General features: G+C 43.7%; 1 protein-coding gene across 2 annotated transcripts; it reads right to left on the reverse strand.

Annotated features, from left to right (window-relative positions):
• Positions 1-830: 830 nt before the first annotated feature.
• nkd2b (NKD inhibitor of WNT signaling pathway 2b) lies at positions 831-24,267 on the reverse strand. 2 transcript variants are annotated; one of them, XM_076736199.1, is made up of 10 exons: positions 23,983-24,267; positions 23,829-23,855; positions 23,623-23,714; positions 5,579-5,639; positions 4,814-4,941; positions 3,257-3,352; positions 2,959-3,100; positions 2,545-2,602; positions 2,312-2,436; positions 831-2,211 (listed from the first exon to the last, which is right to left on the reverse strand). In XM_076736199.1, the coding sequence occupies exons 1-10, from the start codon at positions 24,005-24,007 to the stop codon at positions 1,589-1,591; spliced, it is 1,377 nt and encodes a 458-aa protein (XP_076592314.1). In that variant the 5' UTR covers positions 24,008-24,267; the 3' UTR covers positions 831-1,588. The 2 variants fall into 2 exon arrangements, with proteins under 2 accessions (XP_076592314.1, XP_076592315.1); XM_076736200.1 differs by having other exon boundaries at positions 837-2,211; positions 2,312-2,433; positions 23,983-24,121.
• Positions 24,268-26,144: the final 1,877 nt, after the last annotated feature.

Consider the following 26,144-nt stretch of genomic DNA (forward strand, 5'->3'; position numbering starts at 1 on the left):
ATCAGTCAGTGAAGCGCAGACTTATGTTTCACTATTTTGAACCTGCAGCTGTAACACTGAGGCTGGTGGCAGTAAGTTGTTGCCACCTAGTGGCTGACGCAAGTCACTCAGAGGCAGGCAGACTGGTGGCCAGCTTCAGTGCCCCAGATTAGACAGCTGTTTTGTGCGGCTTTTTCAAGACAAGCACAGGAGCAAATAAAATATTTTAAGGTGGCTGAATTCCATTTAGCTCTTTAGGTCAGTTTTAGGCTTCTGATATTGTGCACACTGCAAAACCCTATTACAAATTTGTTCAGTACTATGCACAATTAAAGAACAATATTGACTGAAATACTGAGAGGACTGGCCCTACATTATTACTTAATCTTATGGCCCTGAGTTAGATTTTATTTCAGTTTGTATAGACCTTATTTGAGAGAAGGAGATGGAAGTGCAAACAGGAAAGAGACATGAGACATTTCTGCTGTCAGAATGCATGTTCTGATGCTGTCTACATTTTGGTTCTTCATCTCCTTGTGATAGTTACAACAAAACCATCACCTGATAGTAGTTTAATTATTTCATTTACTGATCAAAAAGCCACGAATGCATGACCAGATATTGCTCTAATTTAATCTATACTCATTCTATATTCTTCCCTTTCATTTAAAATCGGAAAACAAACCAATTTACAATCAGGCCTCTCAAACCACAGTTACCTTCTACTTATCGTATTATCATACTGTGTGCTTCTGTGCTGATGTTGTTCTGCTTCTCACCACACGGGGGCAGCAAATGCACCATAATCAAGTGGGTAATGAACAGAGGACACAAACTCACGGCAATAATATAAGTGAACTATATAACGTTTATTAAAATATATAAAAGACAAAATACATATATGCATAATTATATCCACGGTGAAATATGCATATACAGTATAATAATTATACAGTAAAATGTGTTTACATATATAGATTTTTTTTATACATATAGCGAGATATTTTTGCATTAAAACTGGCAGTGGTGATTTCATATACTCCCCCCGACACACACAAACAGGAAACCCCTCAGTCCACATCACATCAGGCCTCCCTGAGGAAGGAGCCTCTGTGAAAAGCTTGAGAGCAGCAGCACCTTTACACCTGAGATCCATGTTTTGGAAAGGTCTCACACAGAACAACACACCTACTCTTGACATATAGCTTCCAGGGACTTCAACCAACAGTATCAGAAGGGAAAGGATGTCACATCAAAAGCCCTCTGACATGTTCTTTCCTGGCATCTTGTGCCCTTGCTGAACATGGGTAACAATCACAGCAGTCCCATCAGAGAATCTACGAAAACTTCAAAACTGTGCCACACATCTTTTGTTATTACACAGTAACTTCAGAAAAACATCCTTCCGGTCCAATATCATCTGCCATCACACTATACATTCCTCAATACATCTAATCTCAGGATATATCTGTATAGCTTGCAAGAGGAGAATGAAAAGATCCTGGACAGAGCGTGAGAAACTCCCGTGGGATGACGTTTAGTCCCTCAGACTGGTGTGGTTGGTTGTGGTTGGTCCTGTACAGTTTCAGTCACAGCACACTGAAGGCGGTCATGTCTGATGGTAATGATGGTAGTGATGGTGGTGGTGGTGTTCGTGGTGATGGTGGTGCTCATGGCGCTGGACCACAGGAACCACAAACCCTGGGCTCCCAGGTGGACCGGACGCCTGCTCTCTCTCCAGGCTTGGCAGTACAGAGGGCACAGGGGGTTGCTGCTGGGGGTGGGACTGAGGCGACAGTGGGGTTTTGGATGGGGACATGGCCTCTCGGGTTTTTGCTCTTAGCCGTTTGCTGTGACTGTATTGCAAAGGGTGCTGATGGTGGCCGGAGGACTGGGTTTGGTGTGGCAAGTGGTACACATCCTGACCCCCGTGTCCTGCTGCGCTCCCACTGTGCAGCATGGTTTGCACAGGCGGGTGATAGCCGTGACATTTAGTGGATTTGCCACCTCCGCTGCCCCCGTTATTCCCTCCACCTCCCCTGTAGGTTCCCTTGGGGGATTTGAGGAATTGTGTACCCTTGCTTCGAGACTCTGTAGGGTTATAGCTATCGCTGATGACCTGTGAGCGGCGCTGGTTAACAACTTGGGTTTCTGGTTCCTGGGAACGTGATCGGCTCTGGCTCTGGGAACTCCGACCATGAGCCTCCTGAGGTGGAAAGGGAAGGGTGGTCCCTGAAAGACAAAGAAGAGACACAGGGTCAGTAGCTGTAGTATAACACTGGGTTTTGAGCTGCTGTTTCCACTGTGCGTCAGCATAGAGAAAGACACTTACCTTCAAATCTGGAGGTGTAGTTCTCTATACCAGCCAGGTCCAGGTAGTGATTCCTTCTCTCTGTGTTCTCATCCACACAGTAATGCTGACCCTCAGCTGTCATCTCATTGCTCTGCCCCCTGCTGCTAAAAATGTGCAAAACCCTCACAATTAGTGGACAAATGAGAAGACTAAATTACTACAATACACACAAGGATCAGCATCTAAGCGCAGAACAGTTGATGTGTACTAACCTGATGTAGGAGGACAGCCGCTTGTCAGATGAACGCCCCTCTTCCTGATGACAGCGATCTGAAGAGGGAAGGTACAAGAACTCAGATCAGGAAAAGGTGTTACGCAACATCCAGGCTTGCAAACTGAAACACTCAGTGGCTGTTTTTTTTCACATGCTGCACCATTACAGTTTGCTACTTTTATTGTTTTGCACAACCTAAACCGAGTAAGCCTTCAGAGGAAATGCAAGAAGTCATCACAATTTAGATGATTTGTTTGTATTTTATAGAATAATAACTAGGATTTGCAGACTATGAATCAGGAGTCAAAACTATCCCTGAAATCAACAAATATCGGGGATACTGAGTTGCCGCACAGCATACAGAGAGAATACATCTTGTCAGAGGTGTGATGCTGTTTTCATGGTCATGTACCTGTTCCTGTTTCTCTCCTGTGGCACCTGGGCTCTGGAGTGACTGTCAGTTTGACGCGCAGAGTCTTGCTCTTATTATGGCAGGAGTGGTTCACAGAGGCGTCCACTACATCATAGATTGTGTGCATCAGACTGGACATGTCCTATAGTGACATAAAAGACACTTAGCAAGTCTGTAGTCCTAGGAATGACAACTAACACACACACACACACACACACACACGCGCGCGCGCGCACACACACACACACACACACACACACACACACACACACACACACACACACACACACACACACACCTCTTTTGTAACTTTCCCACTGTTGTCAAAGTCATACAGAGTGAAGATCCACTCCTGGCGGTTGTCATCCTCCACAGAAACGTCACACTCCAAGTCCTGTGGATACAAACATGTACTTAATCATACTTTCAGCACATAAACAGTTTCAATCCACAACTTTTTTGCCAGTCACCAGTAAAGCCATAGTCCTTCCACAGTACGTCAAAGACACGGCAGCATTTATGACACCAGGGCGCAGTAGCATGTGTCCCATTTCACCGTCATCGCCGCTGTCTTCAGTGTGATTTGTAAAGATTTTTCGAAAGGCGTTTCAGTGTTGTTTTCCTTCATTCCTCATGAGAATTTACTGTTAACAAGAAAGATTCATGACACTATCCCCTCTGGTCACATCAAATCAAGCGTTGCATGAATCAGTGTGCACTTAATCAGCAGGCGTGTTTAAAGGCAGCCTTCCCCTGCAAAAAACAGTGCTGGACTCAAAAAATCCCTTTACATGATTTCATACATCTTGAGAACAAAAGAGCAGAGGCCAACTGAAACTCCGGTTTCCAGCAGATCACTTATCAGTTGCCTTTACTTTGTGTCAGCGGAGCAAAGAAGAAAAAGACCACTATGACCTTGTCTTTTCACCGTCCTCCAGGAAAAATGAGCACAACCACTATTCTCAGTTACAACTTTTTGGCAGGAACGTTGATTCAGATGTATCTAGTAACATGGCCATAATTGGAAAAATAAACATCTGGAATAGAGCCCCTGCTGCAGGCACGGTGGAGAGCTGACACTGTGTGAAAGGCAGTGAGCATTTACAAGGGAGGAGACCCCAGGGAGAGAGGCAGCCCTTTATGGTTCTATAATATCTCCTAAGCTCACATAACCAGGAGTGATCACCAAAGGGCAGATCTAAGCAGTTTATTAAAGCACAAGTATAAACATTACAATCTATTTATTCTATTTATTGGTCCCTAAATTCAATCAGGATACGGTCTGGAGCAGGCTCAACATACAGACAGATGTTCTGACATACAGCTGCAGCCCGGACAGAGCTTACCCACTGGGCATTTATTTCCTAACCTGTGTTCAAATGTTTTCACAAAACGGTTTCAACACCCAGTTCTCTTCGCTCTTGGCAAATGGTTCAGAGAGACCTTTTCTGACCCCCCCCCCCCCCCCCAAAAACCCTGTCATGTGAAGCAATGCTAGTTCAGAGTTATTGATCTAATTACTATTAGCTCATGTTGCATACGCTTGAGCCTATTCACCACGTCAATATTGAATTTTTGTTGCTCCAGTCCCAACGTGTTTGAAACGTGTTGCTGCATCTACGTCAAAATGAGCATATATTTGTAAAAGTCAATGAATTGATGAGGTAAACATAATATATATTGTCTTTGTACTGTTTTCATTGAGGATATTTCAAAAAGGTTTAGAAAATGCCTACATTCTGTTTTATTCGTGTTTCATGCAGTGTCCCAACTCTTTGGAATCAAGGTTGGACTGTTTTTGGAAACTAAACCACATTACAGCACTGCCTTTTTTCAGGGTATTATATCTGCTTACGTCCAGACTGATGCGTTTCTTCCCGGTAGCTTTGGTCACATCTCTCAGTATCTCCCGCTCCCCGTCCTCCGAGTGCAGGTACTGCAAGTAGCTTTCACAGCCCTCAGCCTTCTCTGGAGGAAGAACCACTGTCAACACAAGAGGACACATTTTAAGCACAAAAACACTGATTTCTCGCTCAGAAGCTTTGTGTAGTTCAGTGGTCATGAAAATCACCAAGAGCCAACAACATTAATTAAAGTCTATATACAGGTCAGCTATTCTAAGTTCTGAATGACTATGCGTACATGAAGGGGATGATTATGCACAACATATGCATGTAAACATGTCTAAATTCATTATGTACAGTGTGCAGGATTTCTATTCACAATAGCAGCACATGGTGATATGTACATGTTAAAAACTGCATTTAAGTCTGTAAAATAATACAGCAAAAAAAAATAAATAAATAAATAAATGTGATGATGATAAAATACTTTAATCTCGTTCAGCCTGACTCACTGTATGCATCCATCAGAGGAGAGGCCATCAATCTTTTTGTCATCAATCGCTATACTGATTGAACATGAAGTATCATGAAATAATAAATGCATACAGTGATGTCATCCAGATCTATATCTGCCAGGTTTCAGGTTATATTATTTATGGAATCGTACATCTATCATGCAACATTAGATGTGTCTTCTGTGGCCTCAAGTGTTCAGTGATTGTTATAGCATGGACTGCATCAGTGAGCGAAGTGAGAAAACATCCTTCTCAACCTACCCTCTAGGGGACAGTGTTGATCTGTGAATTGTCCTTCCTTCTGCTCGCCATTTGGAAACTCCTGGGACAAGGAAAGAAATGAAGGGGGGGGGGGGGGATCAGAGATGTAAGTGAATCTACAGTTCAGACCACAGACACAGAGAAAACAAACAGTTCCAGCTAAAGCATTTCCTACTCAGATGAGAGGGAGAGGGCTGGAGGCTCCGGCGCGGCCAAACACTTTGAACATCTGCACGCTTATTGTGTTTCACTGTCTGGGACACGGCGAGCGCAGCCACAGCCAAGCTTTCAAGATTCCTCCAAGCCCTTCAAACGGACCCCTCGCATCCATCAAAAACTCCATAATGCACTTCATCACTGGGGCTCTCTCTCTCTCTCTCTCTCTCTCTCTCTCTCTCTCTCTCTCTCTCTCTCTCTCTCTCTCTCAGCCAACCTGTTTATTCTCATCCTGCCTGACAAGGAACCCAGTGAGGAGAGTTTGATGGAAGACACCCAGAGTTTGGGAAAAGCTTTTGTTGTATTTCATCACTGTAAAAACTTGACTCTGTGAAGTTTAGGTTTATGTAAAGCAAAGCCCACAATGAGCTCTCAGCAGCATTCGCGTATTTATTTTGAATGGAGAATAATTGCCAGATGGAAATTTCCACGCAGATAGGATGGGGCTGATTAAATATACAACTCCATGGCCATAAAACAAAAGCAGGACAAAGGGGTGGAAGGGGGGAAAGTTCCCCTGTCATATGTGAATAATCTATATCCCGAATAAAACAGAACCACAATGTATTCATAACCATCCCACACATGTGCTAATGCAGAGGCACACAGAGGCAAAGGCAGCAGGATCTCACTGGTCTCACACACACACACACACACACACACACACACAGCCATTCTTTAATTACAACTGGATTGTGGAAACAATGAAAATTAAGTGCAGCACAGGCCCTAAACCACAAGTATTTAAACAACAAATGATTCATCTTATTTACGTCATTCTCAGTCCTCTAAGCTGCTCCACACACACTTTGAAATGAAATCTCACCAGATTGAATCAAGGAGGCCCACTGAAACGAGACAAATAAAAAACAGATAGATGCTAGAAAACAAAAGAACTCCATGTACCTTCAACAGAGCCGAGGCTCAAGCAAGAGTCTGAACATCTGCATGCGTTTAGGTGAATGAGCCCCCCTTTCCCTTCCCCTTCCCCTCTCTCTCCGAGTAATGACAGCGCCAGGGCCTGTGGTTCTATTTAACAATCTCAGAGCCCGTCATTATTCCTCACTTCAGAGGATGATACCTCCAGCCTGTAATCTGGCCCTGACCTTCACCGCTGAAGGGGGGGAGCGGGTTGAGTGTCAGGGTCAAGACTCGGACACCCCCCTGTAAATTGGCCACCGGAGACAGTGAGAGAAAACAGCGGAGGAATGGGAGTAGAGTCTTGGGGAGAGGTGGAGAGGGAAACAGGAGAGGTGCAGGAAGTAAGCGGGAGGAGTAAAGAAGACAGAAAGGAGTAGACGAAAGAGGGCACAAATGAGGAAAGGAAAGATAAGAGGAACAAAGATGGGAAAGGAGAGAAGCAGATAGGAGTAGAAGCAGAGGAGGATGTGGTTTGTTAAAGTGGAGATATGGCCTATCTTCTGCTTACTCCAATCCCTGTGAGCGCAGTGGGAGAGGTGGAGGTGGGTTTTTACAGACTCTGGAAGGCTTGTGGGAAAGGTGGAGACAACTGGTACCGCTCCCTGGGCCCCAAACAAGCTGCAGTCTTTAATCACCAAATACACATGCTAGAAACCAGACAAGTGTATGTGCATCCCCGCGCAAAAGCACACACACAGTTTCCATTTTTTGTGGTTTCTGCAGCCAAGTTGTTGTTTCCTTTCTGCACTGGATGCTTTTATCTGCTCGCTTTGTACCCAGTCCCTTAATGAAGGGCAGTGTGTAAGGAAGAAGAAGAAGGAGTTCACACAGACGCACTGTTCTGCAGCTCGGAGGAGCATCAAAGACAACCATTGAGTCTTTCTCATCCTCGTTCCCATGAGGGTGCAGTGCAAGGTATAAGCACCTCTAAATGGAAGACAGGATTCGCCGTTAAATATAATGAAACAAATCAATCAGCAGACTTGCCAAGAGCGAATCTCGTCTCTAATTAAAATTCAGATATCAGGAGACGTCTTGCTGAGAGCACAAGGAGGGGACCAGCAGGGCTTGTGTTGAACACATGGTTCTCCACCCACCATCACCACCAGCACCACCACCTCCACGCTCATTACATCCATTGGGGGAACTAATGAGAGAGCAGGCTGGGTCTGACCGCAGTCTGCAGTTTAACATCTAAACACATGGCATCTCCATCCACATCGCCCACGGTGTCGGGCTCTCAAATCTGCCCACCACATGTGTAATTAACTGCTTTCTGGCATCTAGCAGCTCTCATTCTTTCACTATCAGATCACAAACTGCTCTGTGGGCTACGCAAACAAGTTAGCATTTTGGAGCAAAGTGCTCCTCGTTTTCAACCGGTGGCGTACACCTGAAACCCGTGATACACACATCTACACGCTGTGTGATGTTATGTACAGGGAGGACAGATGGAAAAGAGCATGTGTGGGACAGACGCTTCAACAACACTGACAAGGGGCTGTATCAGATCTCAGTTGTCTTAACAAACAGTGCATTGGAAATATGCGCTGACAGTGCTCCATGTAAACAGGTTCTGTCTCCCAGACGCCTTGACATGAGAGACAGACAGTGAGGTGTGTGATGTTTGTTCCTGTTTAATGCAGCAGTTCTGCCAAGCTTCCCTAAAGCCTCAGCCTACTGCCAGACTTTTATGTGGGATAGGGTAACCAGGGGAAGCTTTCATAGCTCTCTACCAGGTGACATCAGACGTCCCCCAGCAGTCTCTCTCTCTCTCTGCCTGCCTGCCACCCATCCTCCTGCTGGAAAACACTGCACATCTTTGTTCTCACTCCCCCCCTCGGTCTCAACCCCTAAATATAAGCATGCACGCTTCTTTTAGTCCATTCTTCAAACCATATGATGCACAACTGATTTTGAAAATCACATCTTCAAAAATAGGGGAGGCTAACATGAAGATTGTTTACACAGTTCCTCTGGCCTCGGGGTACAAAATATGGCAACTTGATCAGATGTCTGGATGCGTATCCAAGCACAAACATATGCTGGAAAAAGTGCAAAAACAGGATACTGTGTGGAAGCGCCTCCATGTAATTTTGAAACTATGTGGTTTTCTGAAATAGTTCAGATAGTTTCTTTATCATATTAAGTCGCAATTAGTTCGCAGATGACTTTTACTGCACAGACGGTGCTACAACTCTACGTTAAATTCTGTGTTTGTGTTTCTCTTTTTTAACCAAACCAACAATCTCATTTAGTATTTCCTTAATTTGATGCAAAGAGTGTCTTGGGAGATAAATACTGAGTAGCTACCACTGCGAGAACTACAATTACAAAGAATTACAAAGTCACCTGGAACTGACACTTGGGAGGGCGCCACAGGAAAGCCTTGATGACCACCAGCCGACCAGCACTCTAGCTCCCACTGGCCATTAATTGGGGATGATTGTGGGGTTCCCCAGTCATTGAAAGTGAGGACTAAGTAGTATCAGTATAAAGAAAGAAACACCAGTTCGTAAACAAACTGCATACTCTTCACCGCAGAATGAAACTGGAGAGGGAGTGGGGCCATTGAGAAATAAAAGCCCTCCATTCCAGTAGAAACCAACCTGGCCTTGACTCAAAACCAGATGTGAGTGGTTATACTGAAGAGAGGCAGAGTAACAGAGAGGGAGATGAGGGGTGGAGAGAGGGGAAGGGGCTGGGGCTGAAAATATGGGGAGCTAAAGAGAGAAGGCCAGTTGCACAACTTCTGTCTCTTCTCTTGCAAGACAGTAAAAGAACAATATGTTGGTCTCTTGCCGCCTGAACAGAAAGCTCTCTCTCCCTTTGGTTCATCGGGCCTCAGCTTTCAGTCCAAGTCAGGGTAATTATGTTGCTCAGAGTCAACAGAGCAGATTGGCTCCAGCTAGTATTGAGTAGCAATATTAAAACAAACAGTGCTGCGTATACTGCTGGATCTGAGTCAGCCTGCATAATAATGTTCATCGTGATCACAATATAAACACGAGCTAAAAGCATGTTTTTATGATTTTATGCTTGCAATTATTAGATAACTAAAACATGCCTTTGTCCACTAATCAGGGTATTTTATCTATGTATCAGGGTGTTGTGACATGTCTTTCTATGAATGGAAATGAGATCAGAGCAGAATGCCATCCTGTCATCTGGACTGGCCCCATGTGGCCAAGATGGCCCAGATATGGCTCTTTCAGGGTAGCAGGACTCTCTCTGAGGTCAAACAGGAGGCAAGACCTCTCCCTTGGCAGGACATGAATCACTGGGGCGAAGTCTCTTCGGTCCTAGTATAACAACAGCTGTGGGGGGAGATGAGCATGCTTGCCCGTCTATGTAAGAGCAGCACGTAAACCACTGAAAGTCACCCGCTCCCCTTCAATCAGGAGAGACTATCTCCTAAACTCTGCATGCCCCTCCAGGCCGCTCCTCACCCTATCGCTGATCTTTCTCTCACTTTGATTATGACCTGCTGGATGGCATAAACACAGATTAGCATCACTGGCTGACCACCCTGCATCTGTCACCGGTGCTGTAATCAGCTTGCCTTCATTAAAGCGGGCTTTGATAGGAGTCTGATGTAATGTCATGCCCTCCTCTCAGCTGTCACACAGGCAGCTACTGTACTGTACTGGACACGATGTGCTTCATACCAGTGACTGGAATCACAAACATGAATCTGGGTTAAGCAAATGTATTAAATAGAGGTTGGAGATTATAACACTGTTAATGTATTTTAGTAGTTACTGGAAAGAGAACAACAGAAAGCGCCTGTTATGATTCACAGTATCCAAAAAAAAAAAAAAAACCTGAAGTAAGGCTTAAACTGTGGTGCCACACACATTGTGACTGCACAACAGAGAGCATGTTGCTTTAATTCAGAGGTAACAGGGCTTGCTGGTGTAATGCAATAGTCTCTGTGTGGACTTTTATATGACCAATGCCATGTGTTATATGCACTCACATATTTAATGATCTGCTCAAACAAAAGTTTAGTAAAATGTGTTCTTGTACCAACCATAAGTGATGCTGACTTTTTACTTTACAAACTCGAGAAGTTTCAACTCAAGGGTCCATGTCTCAAGTAGGGTATGGCATTAAGAATGTTACATGATTGCAACTAACTAATTATTTTCATTATCAATATTATTTTCAATTGATCAATTAAACATGCCTCAAGAAAAAGCCTGTAACAATTCCCTAGTGCTCAATGTGACATCTTAAACAGTCCAAAACCCACGTCCTCACACGTGAGAAGCTGGAGCCAGCAAATGTTTTGGCAAATGTGCTTAGTAAATTGCTTAAACTATATAGATTACAGATTTTCCTTCAAATTGATCAACTGATGAATTATTTCAGCTTTAAAATGAATCATATGCTGCAGCCCCAGATGCCAAAAAGTACACAGAAACCAGACGGGACATACACAGTCCAGATTTCAAACAGGCACTCACAACCTGACAAACAAGAAAGGAGCGAGTGCACAAGGCGACGGCATATCAAAGCAAAGTGTGGGACAGGCGGTTAGACTCAAACAGGATGTTCCTCTGTTTCTGGCCTCCATGTGAAATTCTGTAAGCTCCCGCGCAGGCCCCTGGCTCTTAAGCCCGGCCAATGGGGAGCGCGCCCAGGCCGATAAAGCTGAGGGGATTTGTTCCACATTCCACAGGCCCTTTAAACAACACACTGGATCTGAGAATGCCAGGTTGTGGGTGAGGTGGCTGCAATGCCAATCCCATTATGGTCCAAAGCGACTCCACCTCTCACGCAGTCACGTATCACCCTCCACAAGTGTCCAGCCGAGCAGCATTTGAAAGCGATCAGCTGCAATCATCTCACGTAGCCAGGGGGTTTAGTATAAATCAGCTCTTCAAACTGATGGCCTGTCAGTTACAGTCAACAAGGCTTTGTAAGCACCTCTCCACCTTGTCCTCTTCTGCTGGGAGAAAACCATTTCAACACAATCACTCTCACCTTTAAGAGCGCTTGTTGTGTACTGTAGTTAGCGTCAGGTTGCAGCTGTCTGTCTTGTATTGAAATGTCAGTTATAATTGCTCTCACCTGTGAGATAACCACCAACGCCAGTGTTTTCACTGCTCGTTTTGTTAAGCTGCAAAGGATTTGAGTCACAGCTTTGAAAAGCAGGCCTGGCAGTTCATAGGGGCGAGGCTCTGTGGTTGGAGGCTGGTGGAGCTGCAGGCGTTATAGTGCTCCTGTGGGTGACTGAGAAATGTAAACAAACCATGTTGGGGAGGGACAGCTGCACGCCAGTGTGGAAGAGAAGCATCACTGCCCATGTAGAGTGGTTCCCAACCTTTTCGTCTGACGTAACCCCACAGTGTTGTCAGATGAAGTACCTCTTCATCAGCACCACCTGTCATGTTCCAGATACGCTAGTGTAAATGCATTCGAAGCTGCATGTTAAGTGGGTATTGTTGCAATAATCTTTACATAAAATTGAAGTGTGTAACTTTTAACTATTTTACAGCTCATTATCTATTTCAAGTGTTCACTACTGTTAATCATTCCTGAGTTTTTACAAAGTATTTCAGCTGTGTATCGAATAAACACTTGACAGTTTTTAATTTTTAATCCAGAGTAACACTTCACACAGGAAATCAGTCAATTAAGGGAACTTAGGATCTCAGTACTATTTTGTATCTTAACAAAGCAACAGTGCACGTGTTTGCTTTTGGCCCCTGTCCCACCATTAAGTTTCAGGTGTGGTCCTCCAAGGGAAAAGTTTGGGCACCCCTGATGTAATCCATGACAACTTTTTGGCTGCTCACTTAAATCTGGGGCACTCCTGCTGCTAAAGGCTGGTGGGCTGGTGGAAGAGCTGCCTGCTGGCTTCCTGAACATGTCTTCCGTCAGGATAAAAGCAGGTTCAGGGTCAAAACCACAGCTCTACAGTCCACTAGTTACTGCTCCCTTTGGGTAACTTACACAGAGAAGTACCGATCCATATGACTGACCACGATAAGAGGAGCATTTGCGGCGGTGACCAATCAGCCAGTAATGTAGCATGAACTCTCAACATATCCATCTGGGAGGCACACAGGGCAAACAGAGACGGGCGGCCGTTGTACTGTACTATTATTTCATTCAGTCTTCAGAGGGAATCAGGCTTGCTGGCCAGAGACAGCCAAAATACAGAGTTCAGTGCAGTAGGATGCAACAAATAACCAAGGTAGACAAGCAAGCACACAGACAGGGCCCCTAATAACTCATCTGCTATAGCCTAACTATTCCCAATGACTCTTGCCAAACCTCAGGTCCTAAGAGACACCACTGGTTTGCATAATTGGTACCTTTCCTCCTTACTATGGAATATTTAAGGCTCGAGGCCACCCTGCCAACATTGTTTGGGTAAAAAATGTCTTGGTTTTGCAGACTGCTGCAGTTTTTGACACTAAATATCTTAAATCTGACATGCAGAAAAAATAACCGCTGCATATTCAAAGTGGCCGCTCCTCTTTTAGCTCCTGTCTCTCTCTGTGTTGTTGTGTAACTCTCTCTGACTGTCCGGTACCGCTGTCTCCTCCAGCCAGTAAGGATTGCCAGTCTCAAAGACCACAAGAATTCTTGACACTGCAAGAACAGGCTTAATTCCAAGCTGTGAAGTTCCTCACAGGCCTGGAACTGGACAGGGGGTCATCCCAGGGTCAACACCAAGTGTTTTCCTAAGGATTCCTAAAAATACACTCCTGCTGGGCTCAGGAAGCAGAGGAGACTCCACGATCCAGAGATGATGTGAAGGAAACCTGGATATGTGAAATGGATCGTTGCTAAAGGGCCACTGGCTGTAATGATTTGGCATATGAGACACAACTTCCCATGAAAAAGGGGACAAAGTTGAAAGCTGAAGAGGAACAGATGAGATGTAGAAAAGAAGAAAGTAGCACATGCGCCAATTACTGATGCACCAACATCATGCAAAGCTCATTCATATTTCTGTTGAATTATTCTCAAAGAAAATTACTGGTCAAAAAAATAAAAAGGATGTGAGGGCATGCGTATGATGAATTACTTTTGAAAACGTTGCTGCAAGACAAGAATTTAAAAGCCTCACGGTGCAAACCATGAATTATAATTTTTAATTGTGACACATTGCAGAAATATGCCAAGTAAAGATTCTGAGGCCAGAGTCTGCAAGAGTGCAATATCTGTGCTTTGTCCTTTTGGGCTGAAGCTGCCATGTGTGCACGTTAGTGACCTGACAGACTAGCTGTGTGTGTCTGAAACACTGTTCCCCAGTGTGAAATTCTGCAACGTAATTCATCCATGGCACAAGCAGAGATCAAAAGGCTATGGTGCAGAGGGCAGCTCAGCAGAGTGCACAGAGAGCTGCTACTTTCACAGCCATAATTACTGGAAACCATAGCTGTGAGGCTATATGAAGTGAGCATGAGCACTTAAACATGAGCTGCATTAGCTCAGCTCAACTTGTATATTCTTATCTTATCTCACATGCAAAGCTACAAGACTGATGGAGTCTTGTTCTCGATCACACGACAAGTCTGGAGGCGGTCCACTTAAAAGCATTAAGTGTGACTCTCGATGTTTGATAAAAGTCCTTGAAAGACAATTCATGCTTCAAAGGCAGAAGGGGCTGATGTGCAGTTACACCTTACACGCTATGAGATAATCAGGTGGTGCCATGACAGAGCGGTTCTCAAAGCCAAGCACATGACACTGTGGGTCAAAGTTCAGATATTCTGATACACTGGCATTCTTTAAGTGATAGGATCAGTCAGCCCCTATCAACACAATGAAGTAGCTGCAGGTTATAGAGAAAGACCTTGCAGAGCTACTATGTCTGAGAACTTTGCTGTATTCATTTAAAGGCAATTCTGCTGCCTAGAATGTTTCATTGTGCCACCAGCTTTCAGGAGCAGATTTTCTATGAGCGAAAGGCTTTTTTGTTCTTTTTAAATACATTTTGATCACTGTAAGCTGAGGGTTTTGGGGTTTTTTTGTAATGCTACAAAGGTCACTTAGCAGCAATATCATGAAATAAAATCCTGATTTAGAAGAGTGTGTTCTCTTTCTGAAGCACCTCCTATGAGCAGATGGTGTGTCTGAAAGGCTCTCAGTGAGGGGGGCAGGCATCCCAAGGAGAACTGCTGTTTATTTGAAATGAGCCTTTAGGTAAACAAGTTACATGGCAGACAGGGCCAGGTCAGCTTTTGAAGTGGACGGGGCTCAGGAAAGAAATGGGTGGGGGAAGAAAAGAAGGCTGCCTTCAGAGGAAATGAGAACAGTGGCCTCTTTCAGCACTGTTTCATCCTCTCCCTCCCTTTCTGTCACATATAGAAAGAGCACAAAAGGTGTTTGGGTATAGAAATACACCACGACAGACTGTGAGAACCGCTGAATTCTTATGTCTTCTGTACATATTCATAGAATCATTCCGCAATCATTCTTTTACCAAATTAAATTCCCCCTGAAAAATTACCACCCATGACAAAAATAAACCACTTCCTCTCAACGGAGACCCATTGAGGGTTTTGATGACGGGAACAGGTTTGTGTAACAAAAGCAACTTTGCAGCCATTCCCCATCGGAGCGGAATCTGATGTGCAGAAGGAGGGCCAGGCCTGTGCTGTCTGCAGAGCCTGGATCCAAGCTTTGAAGCTGCTAGTGTGTTTCAACAGCTAACCACTTTCAGATGGGACTGTGGCGTTTTATGAGCTGAGTAATAGCGATACCTACACATGTGCAGGCTTGGGGTCCCAAAGAGGGGGAGGCTCAGCTCAGAGCACAGAGAAAGATGCCTAACTCCTCAGGGGTCTGGGTTTGGGTGTGTTTGATAAATCTTGTGCTATGGCATTCTGTATATGAAACTGGAAGACGGGAAGATGGATATTGTGTAAAGTCTGTTCACCTCTGAACACAGTTCTGCTATGAGTTCCACATCTTTTTCAAGGTTCTTGAACATCAAATGAATTTAAGGCACTGGCTCCTCATGGAAGAAACACTCCAAATCATGCCGATGCTCTCATAATCTCAAATGTCATGCTTGATCTATATGCAAAGAATACCACAGCATCAGACACCACAGAGCATCACAAAGAGTAACAATGCCAGCAGCATGGAGTGCCCTCCACTGGCCTGTGTTTTTTTTTTTTTTTTTTTAGCATACAGGAAGCCAGGGTTTGTGGTGGGTGGTGCTTGACTCTCCGGTCTCAAACCTAGCAGGGCGTCAGGTTTAGGAATGTGGAGCAAGGATGAAGTTGCGAAGCATTGAGGGGTGACTCCAAAGGCTTCTTTTTTTTTAAGAACACAGAGTGAATCTTATTTACCAGTGGGCCAAAAGGAGATGCAACATAAATAGAGGCATTGATGGCACAGATTTATGGTCCAAGTCATTCATAGCTGCTATTGTGCTGCACTCTTTGTTCCCCCTCTGCTTGTATTGTGGAATATACGTCAAGTTAGCCTCTGACCTTTGTGGAGTCAATCTCAAGTTTCCACTGGTTGAATTCATAGGATAACAATCTCATGTCCAAGAGAGGAATCCCCTGTCCTCTTTAAACAAACAAGCCCAAACCTCAGTATTCCTTTCAATCTGCAAATATTTAAGGCAACAAAATATTGAACAAAATAGATCCGCAGTGTCTCTTCCGATCATGTTAAGCTGTATATGTAGAAGTTACGCATTGACTCTGAAGGTTCCACTGTCCTCCCCAAGCTCCTCACATGAAATATACTCAGTGAATTTGTCATTTAAACAGTGTAATCAATTAACAATGACTGTAATGACAGCATATAATAACACCACCAACAATCATAACTGAAAAAATATGATATTCCCCTGGCTGCTCTAAGGCTTGCGAAATGAAGTCCACTTGGAAACGAGCTAAAGCTTTCTAAGGGGGAACAAGGGTTTATGTGGAAACATACCTTACACACTAAAATGTAATAACCTTTGAGTCTCCCGGTGTTTTACTTGGCTGGGGAAGCATAAGATCAAACACAGACTTGGATCCAGCAGCCTTTGCCAAAAATGTCAGTGCTAAGCACTGGGCTCCAGCTTCAGGTATTTTCTTTCCCCTGGCAGGGAGTGAGAGCAAAGACACAGACCAGTGTTAACCCTCGGCGGGGCTTGCCCCAAACAGCCACCAGCACGCTATCCAATGAAGGGGAAGTGAGGTCTCCCTGCTGTCATCAGTGACCATGCACGTCTAGGTCATGTAATGTCACTGAACACCTGGTATGGGCTCCATTCAGGAAGTTGAAATATTCACGTACAACTGCACGCCTGATGACTCGCAGCAATCTGGTCCTGTAAAGCTACACCGATCTCTCTGAAGCACACAAACAGATATCTCATAAATATCATGAAAAGCAGGGACTTCAAAGCACAGATGAGGGAGCTGAGATAACTACAAAGGTGAGATTCATTCTATACGTCTGCAGATAAGAGCTCCAATAATGAAGGAGGTTGAGCAAGTGTCATTTCTCGTCTAAATATATACTACTGTTTTGAGCTGAAGGAGAAATCTAAATGTTTACTTATGTCATAAAATGATGTTATGGTACGACAAATGCTGTCGCAATGTTGTCCCCTTAAAACCAAACGATCCAGACAACAAGCAATTGTTACTTTATACGTCTATTTTGATTTTTCACACAGGGCTACCGTCGGTCAGAATGTGCACTTTGCCACTGGAGTTTATGACAGTCTGGGATGATAAACAATGTTTATGAAATTAGTCAGCAAAATTTGCATGATTAATTGTGTCATATTGTGACTACAACCTGCTTAGCTGTGTGATGAGGTTATATTAGGTGGACAGACAGCAGCAGCAGCCTGTGGTGGTAGGCTCTGAGGTAGCTTGCTGTCTGAAAGCACCTTTTGCAGTCAGAGTCAGTCTAGCTGTTTCCCCCCGTTTCCAGTCTTAATGCTAAGCTAAGCGGCTGGTTTCATATTTACTGCACAGACATGAGAGTGGTATCAATCTTCTCATCTAACTCTCAGCAGGACGGCAAAGAAGTGTATATTCCCAAAATGTAGAACTATGCCTTTACAGCAACATTATGCATGAATATGGGTATTTTTTTTTCAACTTGGCACCCAATAGAGTGCAATTCACTTTAACACTGTTGTAAATGCAAATCGCGCCTTGATCCCTGCCTCCCATAGACAGCTGCACACATGCTTTTGTTGACAAGCTGAAGGACGTGGAACTGGCAAAGATGTCGTCGGAAGCCAAACAACCAGGCCTTCTGACAGGATAGTGTGATATTACAGGATGTTACAGGACAAAAATGTTTCAGTTTTGCCAAAACACTGCCAGCATTTGAAGTCCATTCATTGTTTGCTACGTGTTTGAATGCAGGTTATGTGCGTAATCGAAAAAGATGTGGCTGGCGACATGTTATTGGCTAAATTGCACATAATATACATTGAACAGTGCAACTTCAGTTTTCTAGTTTGGCCTCTCGCTCACTCTCCACACGCCTGGTACTCTGCAGGAGAACCAGAGGGAGCGAGGGAGGTCGGTGGGACCCGTGCCCACAGCTGAGTGCCTGTTCTCGGCTGTCCTCCCATGTCCACACACCCCTGGGTGTGAAGGTGTGGTCGCGCTCTCTTTTTCTCTTCTAAGCTTCCTCTCCAATCTCTTTGCCTCTGCCATGATGCGCATACTAAGAATACGGAGCTAGCTTTGTCTGACACACTTTGAGCGTTACACACCGCTCACACAAGATCAATGTAACCCAAGTTACATAGTTCAAGAACAGGCATTCAGGGAACAGAGGGGCAATGAAAGAGGCACCATTCTCCCTATTACAAGTCAATGCACCATCAAAATTATTCTTATATCTTATGGTTAAATCGTTGCTTGTCAATGTTTAGATTACCAACTGGGAAAAACAAACAACTGGCCTCAAGCTAAAGGCCTCAGCTTGTCTGTGTGACATGTTTGATGGCTCTTTGATTCCTCCTGACGGCCAGAGAGACGGCGTGCTCCCTTCATGAGTGCAGGTCGCAGGCAAATTTGAATGAGAAAGTGAGGAAACTGCTTCAAAGTCCTTCAAACAGTATAAATATCCGAAGAAAAATAAACACTGCCGGCAGTGTTTGAATGTCTCTCTCCGTTAGGCACAGGCCACACAAACCATTCTCTGCCTCTCACTCATCCACATACAGAGAGCGAGAGAGGGACTCAACCTCTGACTCACAGGCGAAGCCATGTGGTGATACACACTGAAACACTCCAACATGAAAGAATGGATAAAACAAGCATCTCGCACTTGTGACGGCTGTCAGAGCCAACCAGGTGATGATGTTTACACTGACGGAGCAGTGAATGTTTGTTCTGGGCAAATGGCAACCCAGAGAGAAAAAAAAGGCCTAAAAGAGGGGCGTGATTTGCATGTTTAACAGCTGTTACAAGTTAATATTGAAGATGAGCGCAATGGTCATCTCAACAATGCAGTGGACGGGGCCGATGAGGCTCTCCCTTTACGCCCCTTCCCCCACTACTCTTAAAACCCCTCAGATATCTCCCCCATGAAAAAAAGAAACACCCTTAAACTCCCACCTCCTCCTCCTCTTTTCCTCTTCCCCGCCACCCTCTCCCACCCCATTTCCACCACAGCCCCTCTCCCTGCTCCAGGATTTTGCTGTACAAACCAGGAACAGATGTCTGCCGGGGCCGTGCTGAAAGACCCCGCTGTTCTGGATGCCAGCCACATGCTTTTCATTCAGAGATGAAGGCTCACAGCTCGCCTTCTTGTGAAGCCAATTTCAAAAAAAAAAAAAAAAAAAAGAGAGGTGGAAAAAAACAAACTCTCCAAATGCCTTCAAGTCCCTTCAAAAGCAGTACATATATGAGCACACCTTTTTGTCTCCTCTCCACCATCTATTGCTCCCTGCTAGTGCCGCATCAGCGTCACGCTCCTTTTTTTCCTTTTTTTTTTTTTTTTTTGTCATTTGCAGACGTAAGAGAGGCGGAGGTGAAAAATCACGAGATGTTTCTGGCGAGAACATCTCGTGAAAGAAGTCTTCAAGTACTCTTCAGGAGCTGCACGACCAGCGTATCCAGCACACACACAACTCCAAACTCAAAAGAAATGACCTCAGTTTGAAACTTGCGGCCGTGCACTGAAATGTCGTGTAGGGTCACAGCCTTAAGACTACCCAGACATCCCAGCGTCAGATCCAAATCAAATACTGCTCACTCAAAATTAACATGGTGACGAGAAGATATACCCAAATGCCCAGCGGCGGAACTGTCCAAACATAACATCCATTTTGAGCGGGATCGCCAAATGAGGATTTTTATATAAGGGGAAAATCTTATTCACAGATTCCAAATGAATGTTAAAAAAACATTAGCTTAAAGTTGGTTTAGCGAGCTGCTTGGGAACTCTGCTCTTAAACTAAATTTATTATTGAGGAGTGAGTGCTGTGTAACTCTCCGAAAGTCAAAATAAATTTGCGTCTCGGAGCTTTTGGCACATCATTACATCCAACCGAATCCCTAACCGAGCCTTTTTACTTCAAGTGTGATATCATTAACCTTTCAAAGCGGAATAATAAAGGTCTTTGTTGTGGAATTTAGAATGTTGACACACTCCCTCCTCACGGGCCAAGTCTGTGGGAAGTTTTGAGACAAAAGATGGTGCTGAAAGGCCGAATTAGCCTGTCATTATTTGGGCATCCGAGCATGTCTGTTTGAAGCTCCAGAATGAAGCACTGAGGTTGTGTGCGTGAGGGTCTGGACTGTTGATGTGTTGATGTTTCCAGAGGTGAGACACAGTGAACCTTCACAGAGCTCTTCCACTAATGAACACAAGGGTGGATAAGTACAGGGTTAGGAGTTTTCTGCATCTTACATATTCAATAACTACAGACTGGGCTCATTTTTTGGTGGGTGACTCAACCTGTGGACTGCCACTTTGATCTCACCTGTAATATTTCTACGTTGCACCAGGTGCTTGGACAGGTAAGACTTGTCTTGAACACCTGCAACAAAGTGTCAAAATCTAGGCCGGATGAGCCAAGCCATCCTGCTGAATCACGCTCTCTTTGTCCACGCAGATGACACATTAAGAGCCTATAGCGTTACATACTGAGGGCAGCTTACCAGCTGCAGTCTTGAAACATGGTTTGCACCAATATCAATATTTAAACAGGCCTGTGCGTCCTTTGATCTTTTGTTATTTCTTGTTAAAGCGCGGCAAAGCATTCAGAATGTGTTGAATAGAATTGACTGATTTATTGAGGACAATCACAGGTTTACACAAACTGATGTTGGGCACGGGCTATGTTAGCGCTTGTCCCCCCCACTCCTCCCCGTGGTTGTGCTCCATCTCAGCCCATCCCCCAGGACAGGGGCAGGGGGATAGAGGGGTGAGGGTTCGGAGGCTCCACTGATATCAGAGCCCTTTTATAACTCCCAGCTCTGCGCTTTGAAGTCGCAGCCAGACAGCTCAGGAATCCTACCCCCCCCCCCTTGACAATGAGGAGGGGGATGGTCAGAGCTAAACAGTGTGTTTGGCCAACCTCCTCCTGTACCAAATCATAAGTAATTTTAACTGTCCCTGCTGCTCATCAACCACGACTAAGTGGAAAAACTACTATCTGGTGAGAAGCATAAGCTAAAACATTCAGGAGAAGAAAATGTGGCTGAAATTGGTCTAAAAACTTCAAATCCCCTTAAAAAAATTCTATAATTACTGCTATTTTCTATCTGACTTGGACTTGTTTAATCTTGGTCTAAACCCCAGACATCTAAGAAACCATAATCCAATAATCATATCTGGAAATGGGACAATGTAATGCGATCCTAGCAAAGAATTAATTAATGGTATATGGGATCAAATGTGGAAATGGTGGTGCTGTCTTACAGTGGAGATAAACTCTGTCTGTGTTGAAAGTCATGCCGATAGATGGGAAACTATACGGCATCAAAAGCATCCCCGGGGATATCAGCTAGCTGTACATTAATGTAGGCACAGGCTCATTTCAAACAACATGAATAGAGCTGTCACTACTAACGAGCAGGCAGTCACATATTGCCTCTGCTCTCTACAATAGCAAGCATATAAGCAACACATATCATTATAACATCAATTCCATTCATGATACTGGATTGTTTGGCATTTGATACTTTGCATTAAGGCTGCAGCTAACCTATATTTTCACTATTGGTCAATCTGCAAAAATAGCCATTACAATTTCCCAAAGCCCAAAGAGATGTCTTCAGATTGCTTGTTTTTGTCTAAGTTATGTCACATCAGAGAAAGAAAAGCATAAAATCTGAAAAAAGACTTGAAAAATAATCATCAAAGCAGTCGTCAATTAGTTTTCTGTCAGTGGCCTGATCAGTTCACCCTCTAATTATTTCAGCTCTGCTCTGTATCCTGCATACAAGCATTGTATTCTATTATTCACATTTTGCTCATGTGCCATTCAAAATCCAGCGTGAAGTTGAGCCATTCTTCACAAAGCAATATTTCTATACTGTTTTCATGAGCACATGTTGTAACAGATGTGACTGCGTTTTACTGTTCACCTCCTCTCAGTCGATCTTACATTAGTCTCGAGGAAAGCAGGAAAAGTAAAGGGCTGGCTGGTTAAAAGCTGATAGTTATCCAGTTGTGGTCCGTGAACGAGCCTCTAATGCAACCAACGAATGACGCAAAATAAATCAGGGGCATGACTTTCATAGAAGTAAGGGTGGGACCCGCCTACTAATAAGTGTCAAGCATATGCCTTTGGTGGTTTCCCTTCAGGGGAGTGTGAACTCAGACTCCTCTGAAGCAGAGTAAAGTTCTCTTTTAATTTGCCATGAGTGGGCGGTTTATAGCCCTGATATAATCTATAACTCTTCCACTATTACAACCACCCACCTCACAGATTGTCAGTACCTCTGCGTGAACTTCTCGCAGTTTGTGTCTGAGAGCTCGTGGGCTCTTGTACCCCTCAAAACGACACGCTAATTGAAGTGATGTAATGTTATGCCGCAGAAGGCTGCCCACTGGGAGCCGCACTAGAATGGGAGGCATTGAGGAAAAAGACACAGCCCTGAGTCATGATGCCAGCAGCCACAAGAGCAAACTTTATATCCCTCAGTCTGTGAAACGACTACCTTTCCATCCAGTCTGTGTGTGTGTGTGTGTGTGTGTGTGTGTGTGTGTGTGTGTGTGTGTGCGTGCGTGCTGCCTTGCCAAGCCGTTTCACACACGAGGCTCAGGGCTGTCATAACCCCATCCAATGATGCTGGCAGGGGAATAACCGCTGCAGTGTTGTGCCAGAGCCAGACATGACAGAAAAAACAACAACCTACAACTTTGCAAAGGCATCAGCACGCCTTCACACATGCTTTGTGAATGCAGATCGCTTCCTCTTATGCCAAGAAGTTCTCAGCTCATCTTTGAAGCGCTTGACACTCATCCCATCAGCAAATGCATGCACAAGCACACAAGCACACACCTGGCACACCTTTTTTTTCCCTGACAATAAATTATTTTTGTCAATGTGAAACTGTTAGACCAACAGGAATGTTGCACAGCTTAACAAAAAGGGTGTGATGATTATTTCGGAGAGTAGCAGCCAGCATTTTCCCATTCAGGCAGAACAGGATTAAAGGCTCCTCTGTGCCAAAATAAATCATAGGGCTACATTGATTGTTATTGAATGCTAATTTTTTTTGTTTTGCTCTTGAAAATGCTTTGAAGTCAGCATTGAAAGGTGTTTTCACACATTTACAGGTGATTAAAATTAAAAACTCAATGGCTTTTCGTTCAACGTAAATCAAAACAGGGAGTCAAAATAAGATGGTTTTGATGTTGAGTTGGCTGTCACTAACGAAGAAAGCGAAAATATACGTGAAATAGAGACCAAAAAAAAAAAAAAGGAAAAAAAAGCCTTGTACCTGCATGTTCTTCAGCTTGTGATCCGTCGCGCTGTACCTCTCACATTCCTCCATCCCTCTCCGGAGGAACGCGTTCACTACAAAACTGTCTCCTGAGACATGGAGAAAACACACCGATCAGCAGGTATGAAGCGGAAGCTCAAACTATGCTTCAGCACATCATCACCATTTATAAAGCCCCATTATACGAAATGATCCGTCCTCACCTTCAGGGTTTTCTCTGCGCTTACACGCTTCGGATCCATCACAAACAGGGATGCAGAACAGACAATCGTTAGTTTTTTTGTACGATATGAAAACAACACTGGAAATGCTTTAAAAATGTTGTCATTCAGCACTTTGAGCTCCAAAATTTCTCACCATGTTTTGACTGAAGTTTGCCCATTCTTAAGTCCCTCCTCCCTGGATCAATAAAGGTACTGCGAAATCGGACAAGGATAATACAGTCACTGACTCAACATGGTCACATTGTGTTTGTTTTGCGAGAAGAAAAGTCCAACTTCATCCAGAGGAAGGTAATTAAACCGCGTGTTCATTGAAGCATCAGTTGTTTCTGCGCCGGAACGAGATAAACATGTAGAAATGATGTGTGAGGGAGACAGGGCACTCTGTCTGTCTGTCTCCAGGCTTCACTCCAGTCCAACTGGATGTGGGAGCGCTTTGAACACAGCACAGATCACGGAGCCAGTGTCAAGGCAGACGCAAAATGCACGGTACTTCTGTGTCATGTTTTATAAAATAAAACCTCAGCATCGCTAGAAGCGTCGCAAAACGTTAAAAATCACGACATGACATCGAGAATTTACAAAATTTGTATGTATTAAAAAAACGGTTTCAATTAAACAGCTTGATATAAGCAGACTTATAAATGGCTTGAATTAAAAAATGTATTTTTTGCCGTCTCTGTAGGTTTCCTGAAGGTTAGGTCATTATATTTTTATTTGGATAAGCATCTATCTAATCATAAATCAGCCACTATGAAGAATTTCTCCATTATTTTCCTCATTTCATGAGGGCTGCAGCTGTCATTTTTTTGATGGTTAATCTGGCCAATTTATTATTTTTATTAACTAATTACTCAGCCTTTAAAGAGTGAACATAATTTTGCAGATGGGCTAAAGTGAAGGCTTGTTTATGGAATTTTAGAGGGAAAAAATACTAGATTGCACTCACTGATTTGCTGCCTTACAGTGCAACTCGCTGCACTGTGAAGTTATTGTGCAAATGTAATAGTGTCACAATTAAAAACTGCAAATGAGTCTGTGTGATCCTGCCCGTGATCCTTGCTGTCCTTTTTCTGATAAGTGTCTAATTCAGCTGCGAGATGTGTGTGAAAAACAGCCAAAAAACAAACAAGCAAAAAAAAAAAAAAGAAAAAAAGAAGAAGTAAGTTTACAAGAAAACCAAACAAATCCTCATTTCTACTATAGCTTAAGCTTAAGCTATAAGCAGCATGCTGGTTAGTGACCTAAAAGTTCATTTGGTTTGGAATGGTGCGTCGAAAAACTAGCCCAATGGTATTTAGTTTAGATATGACTTTTTCGTTTCAGCTATTTTTTTTCCTTCCAGTTTTATCAAACGTACTTTTATTTTTGAAAAGTCCTTTCACTCGTGTTCCGGTTCGTCCTATCCGACTTGACGCACTGAACACTGGTTTGGCTGCTCGTGTGGGTGTGTCGTTGAACGTAAAACCGCGTCCTCTGTTGGTATAGTTTTCCGTCCGGCTCCATTCATGCTTTCCAAAGTAGATTTTAGATTTATGACGAGGACACTTTTATTATTTTGCTAATAACTTGCAACATTTTAAATAAAATTAGTTTGTAGACCCGTTTGTATCGCAAGTTTTTCTTAATCAAACTAACCTAAACACCAAAAGGTAAAGATCCAGAGTTATTAATGAAAGAAGCGTTAACTGAATGTATCTTCACAAAGGTTTATGATCGTATATAAATCACAATTAGAGGAGCATTTATGCTTGACTGCTTCAACCCCAATTAGATTGTGGTTTTTTAATGAACTGATGTTTCCCAAATTCTGTGGTGTGGATAAACATAAGGGGTAATTAATAGCATTATTATTTAGTGAATGATTATGCTGTTTGTCTGTGTGCTAACCGCACTCTGAAAAGCTGTTCATTATAATTTCCATCATTTGTTTCAGGCTTGCGTACGACAGATGCTAAAGATAAACTTTTGTTTATAAAAGAGAACCAGGAAGAACATGCTGTACTTTCACCCACCAGACATCAAAAGCTCTTCAGCTGTTTTACAGTTTGTTTCCTTTGGCAGGGTGTTAAAGCAGGGCCTGCTGCACATACTGTAACCACAGCCAGACCTCTATTGTTCTTTGTTGCAACATTTCCCCATAATGCAATCAGTCATGATGACTTGAAGTTCACTTTGGTTGTAATTCTTAATTGTTGCACTGAATGGTTTTCTGACCAGAAACATTTTAAAGTCAAAATCCAAAAGTGTTTGGTCATGGAAGGTTCTCCTAGACGCCTCGCAGTGTTTACAAGTGAG

This window comes from Chaetodon auriga, chromosome 8, assembly GCF_051107435.1.
Source record: "Chaetodon auriga isolate fChaAug3 chromosome 8, fChaAug3.hap1, whole genome shotgun sequence".
NCBI classification, from domain to species: domain Eukaryota; kingdom Metazoa; phylum Chordata; class Actinopteri; order Chaetodontiformes; family Chaetodontidae; genus Chaetodon; species Chaetodon auriga.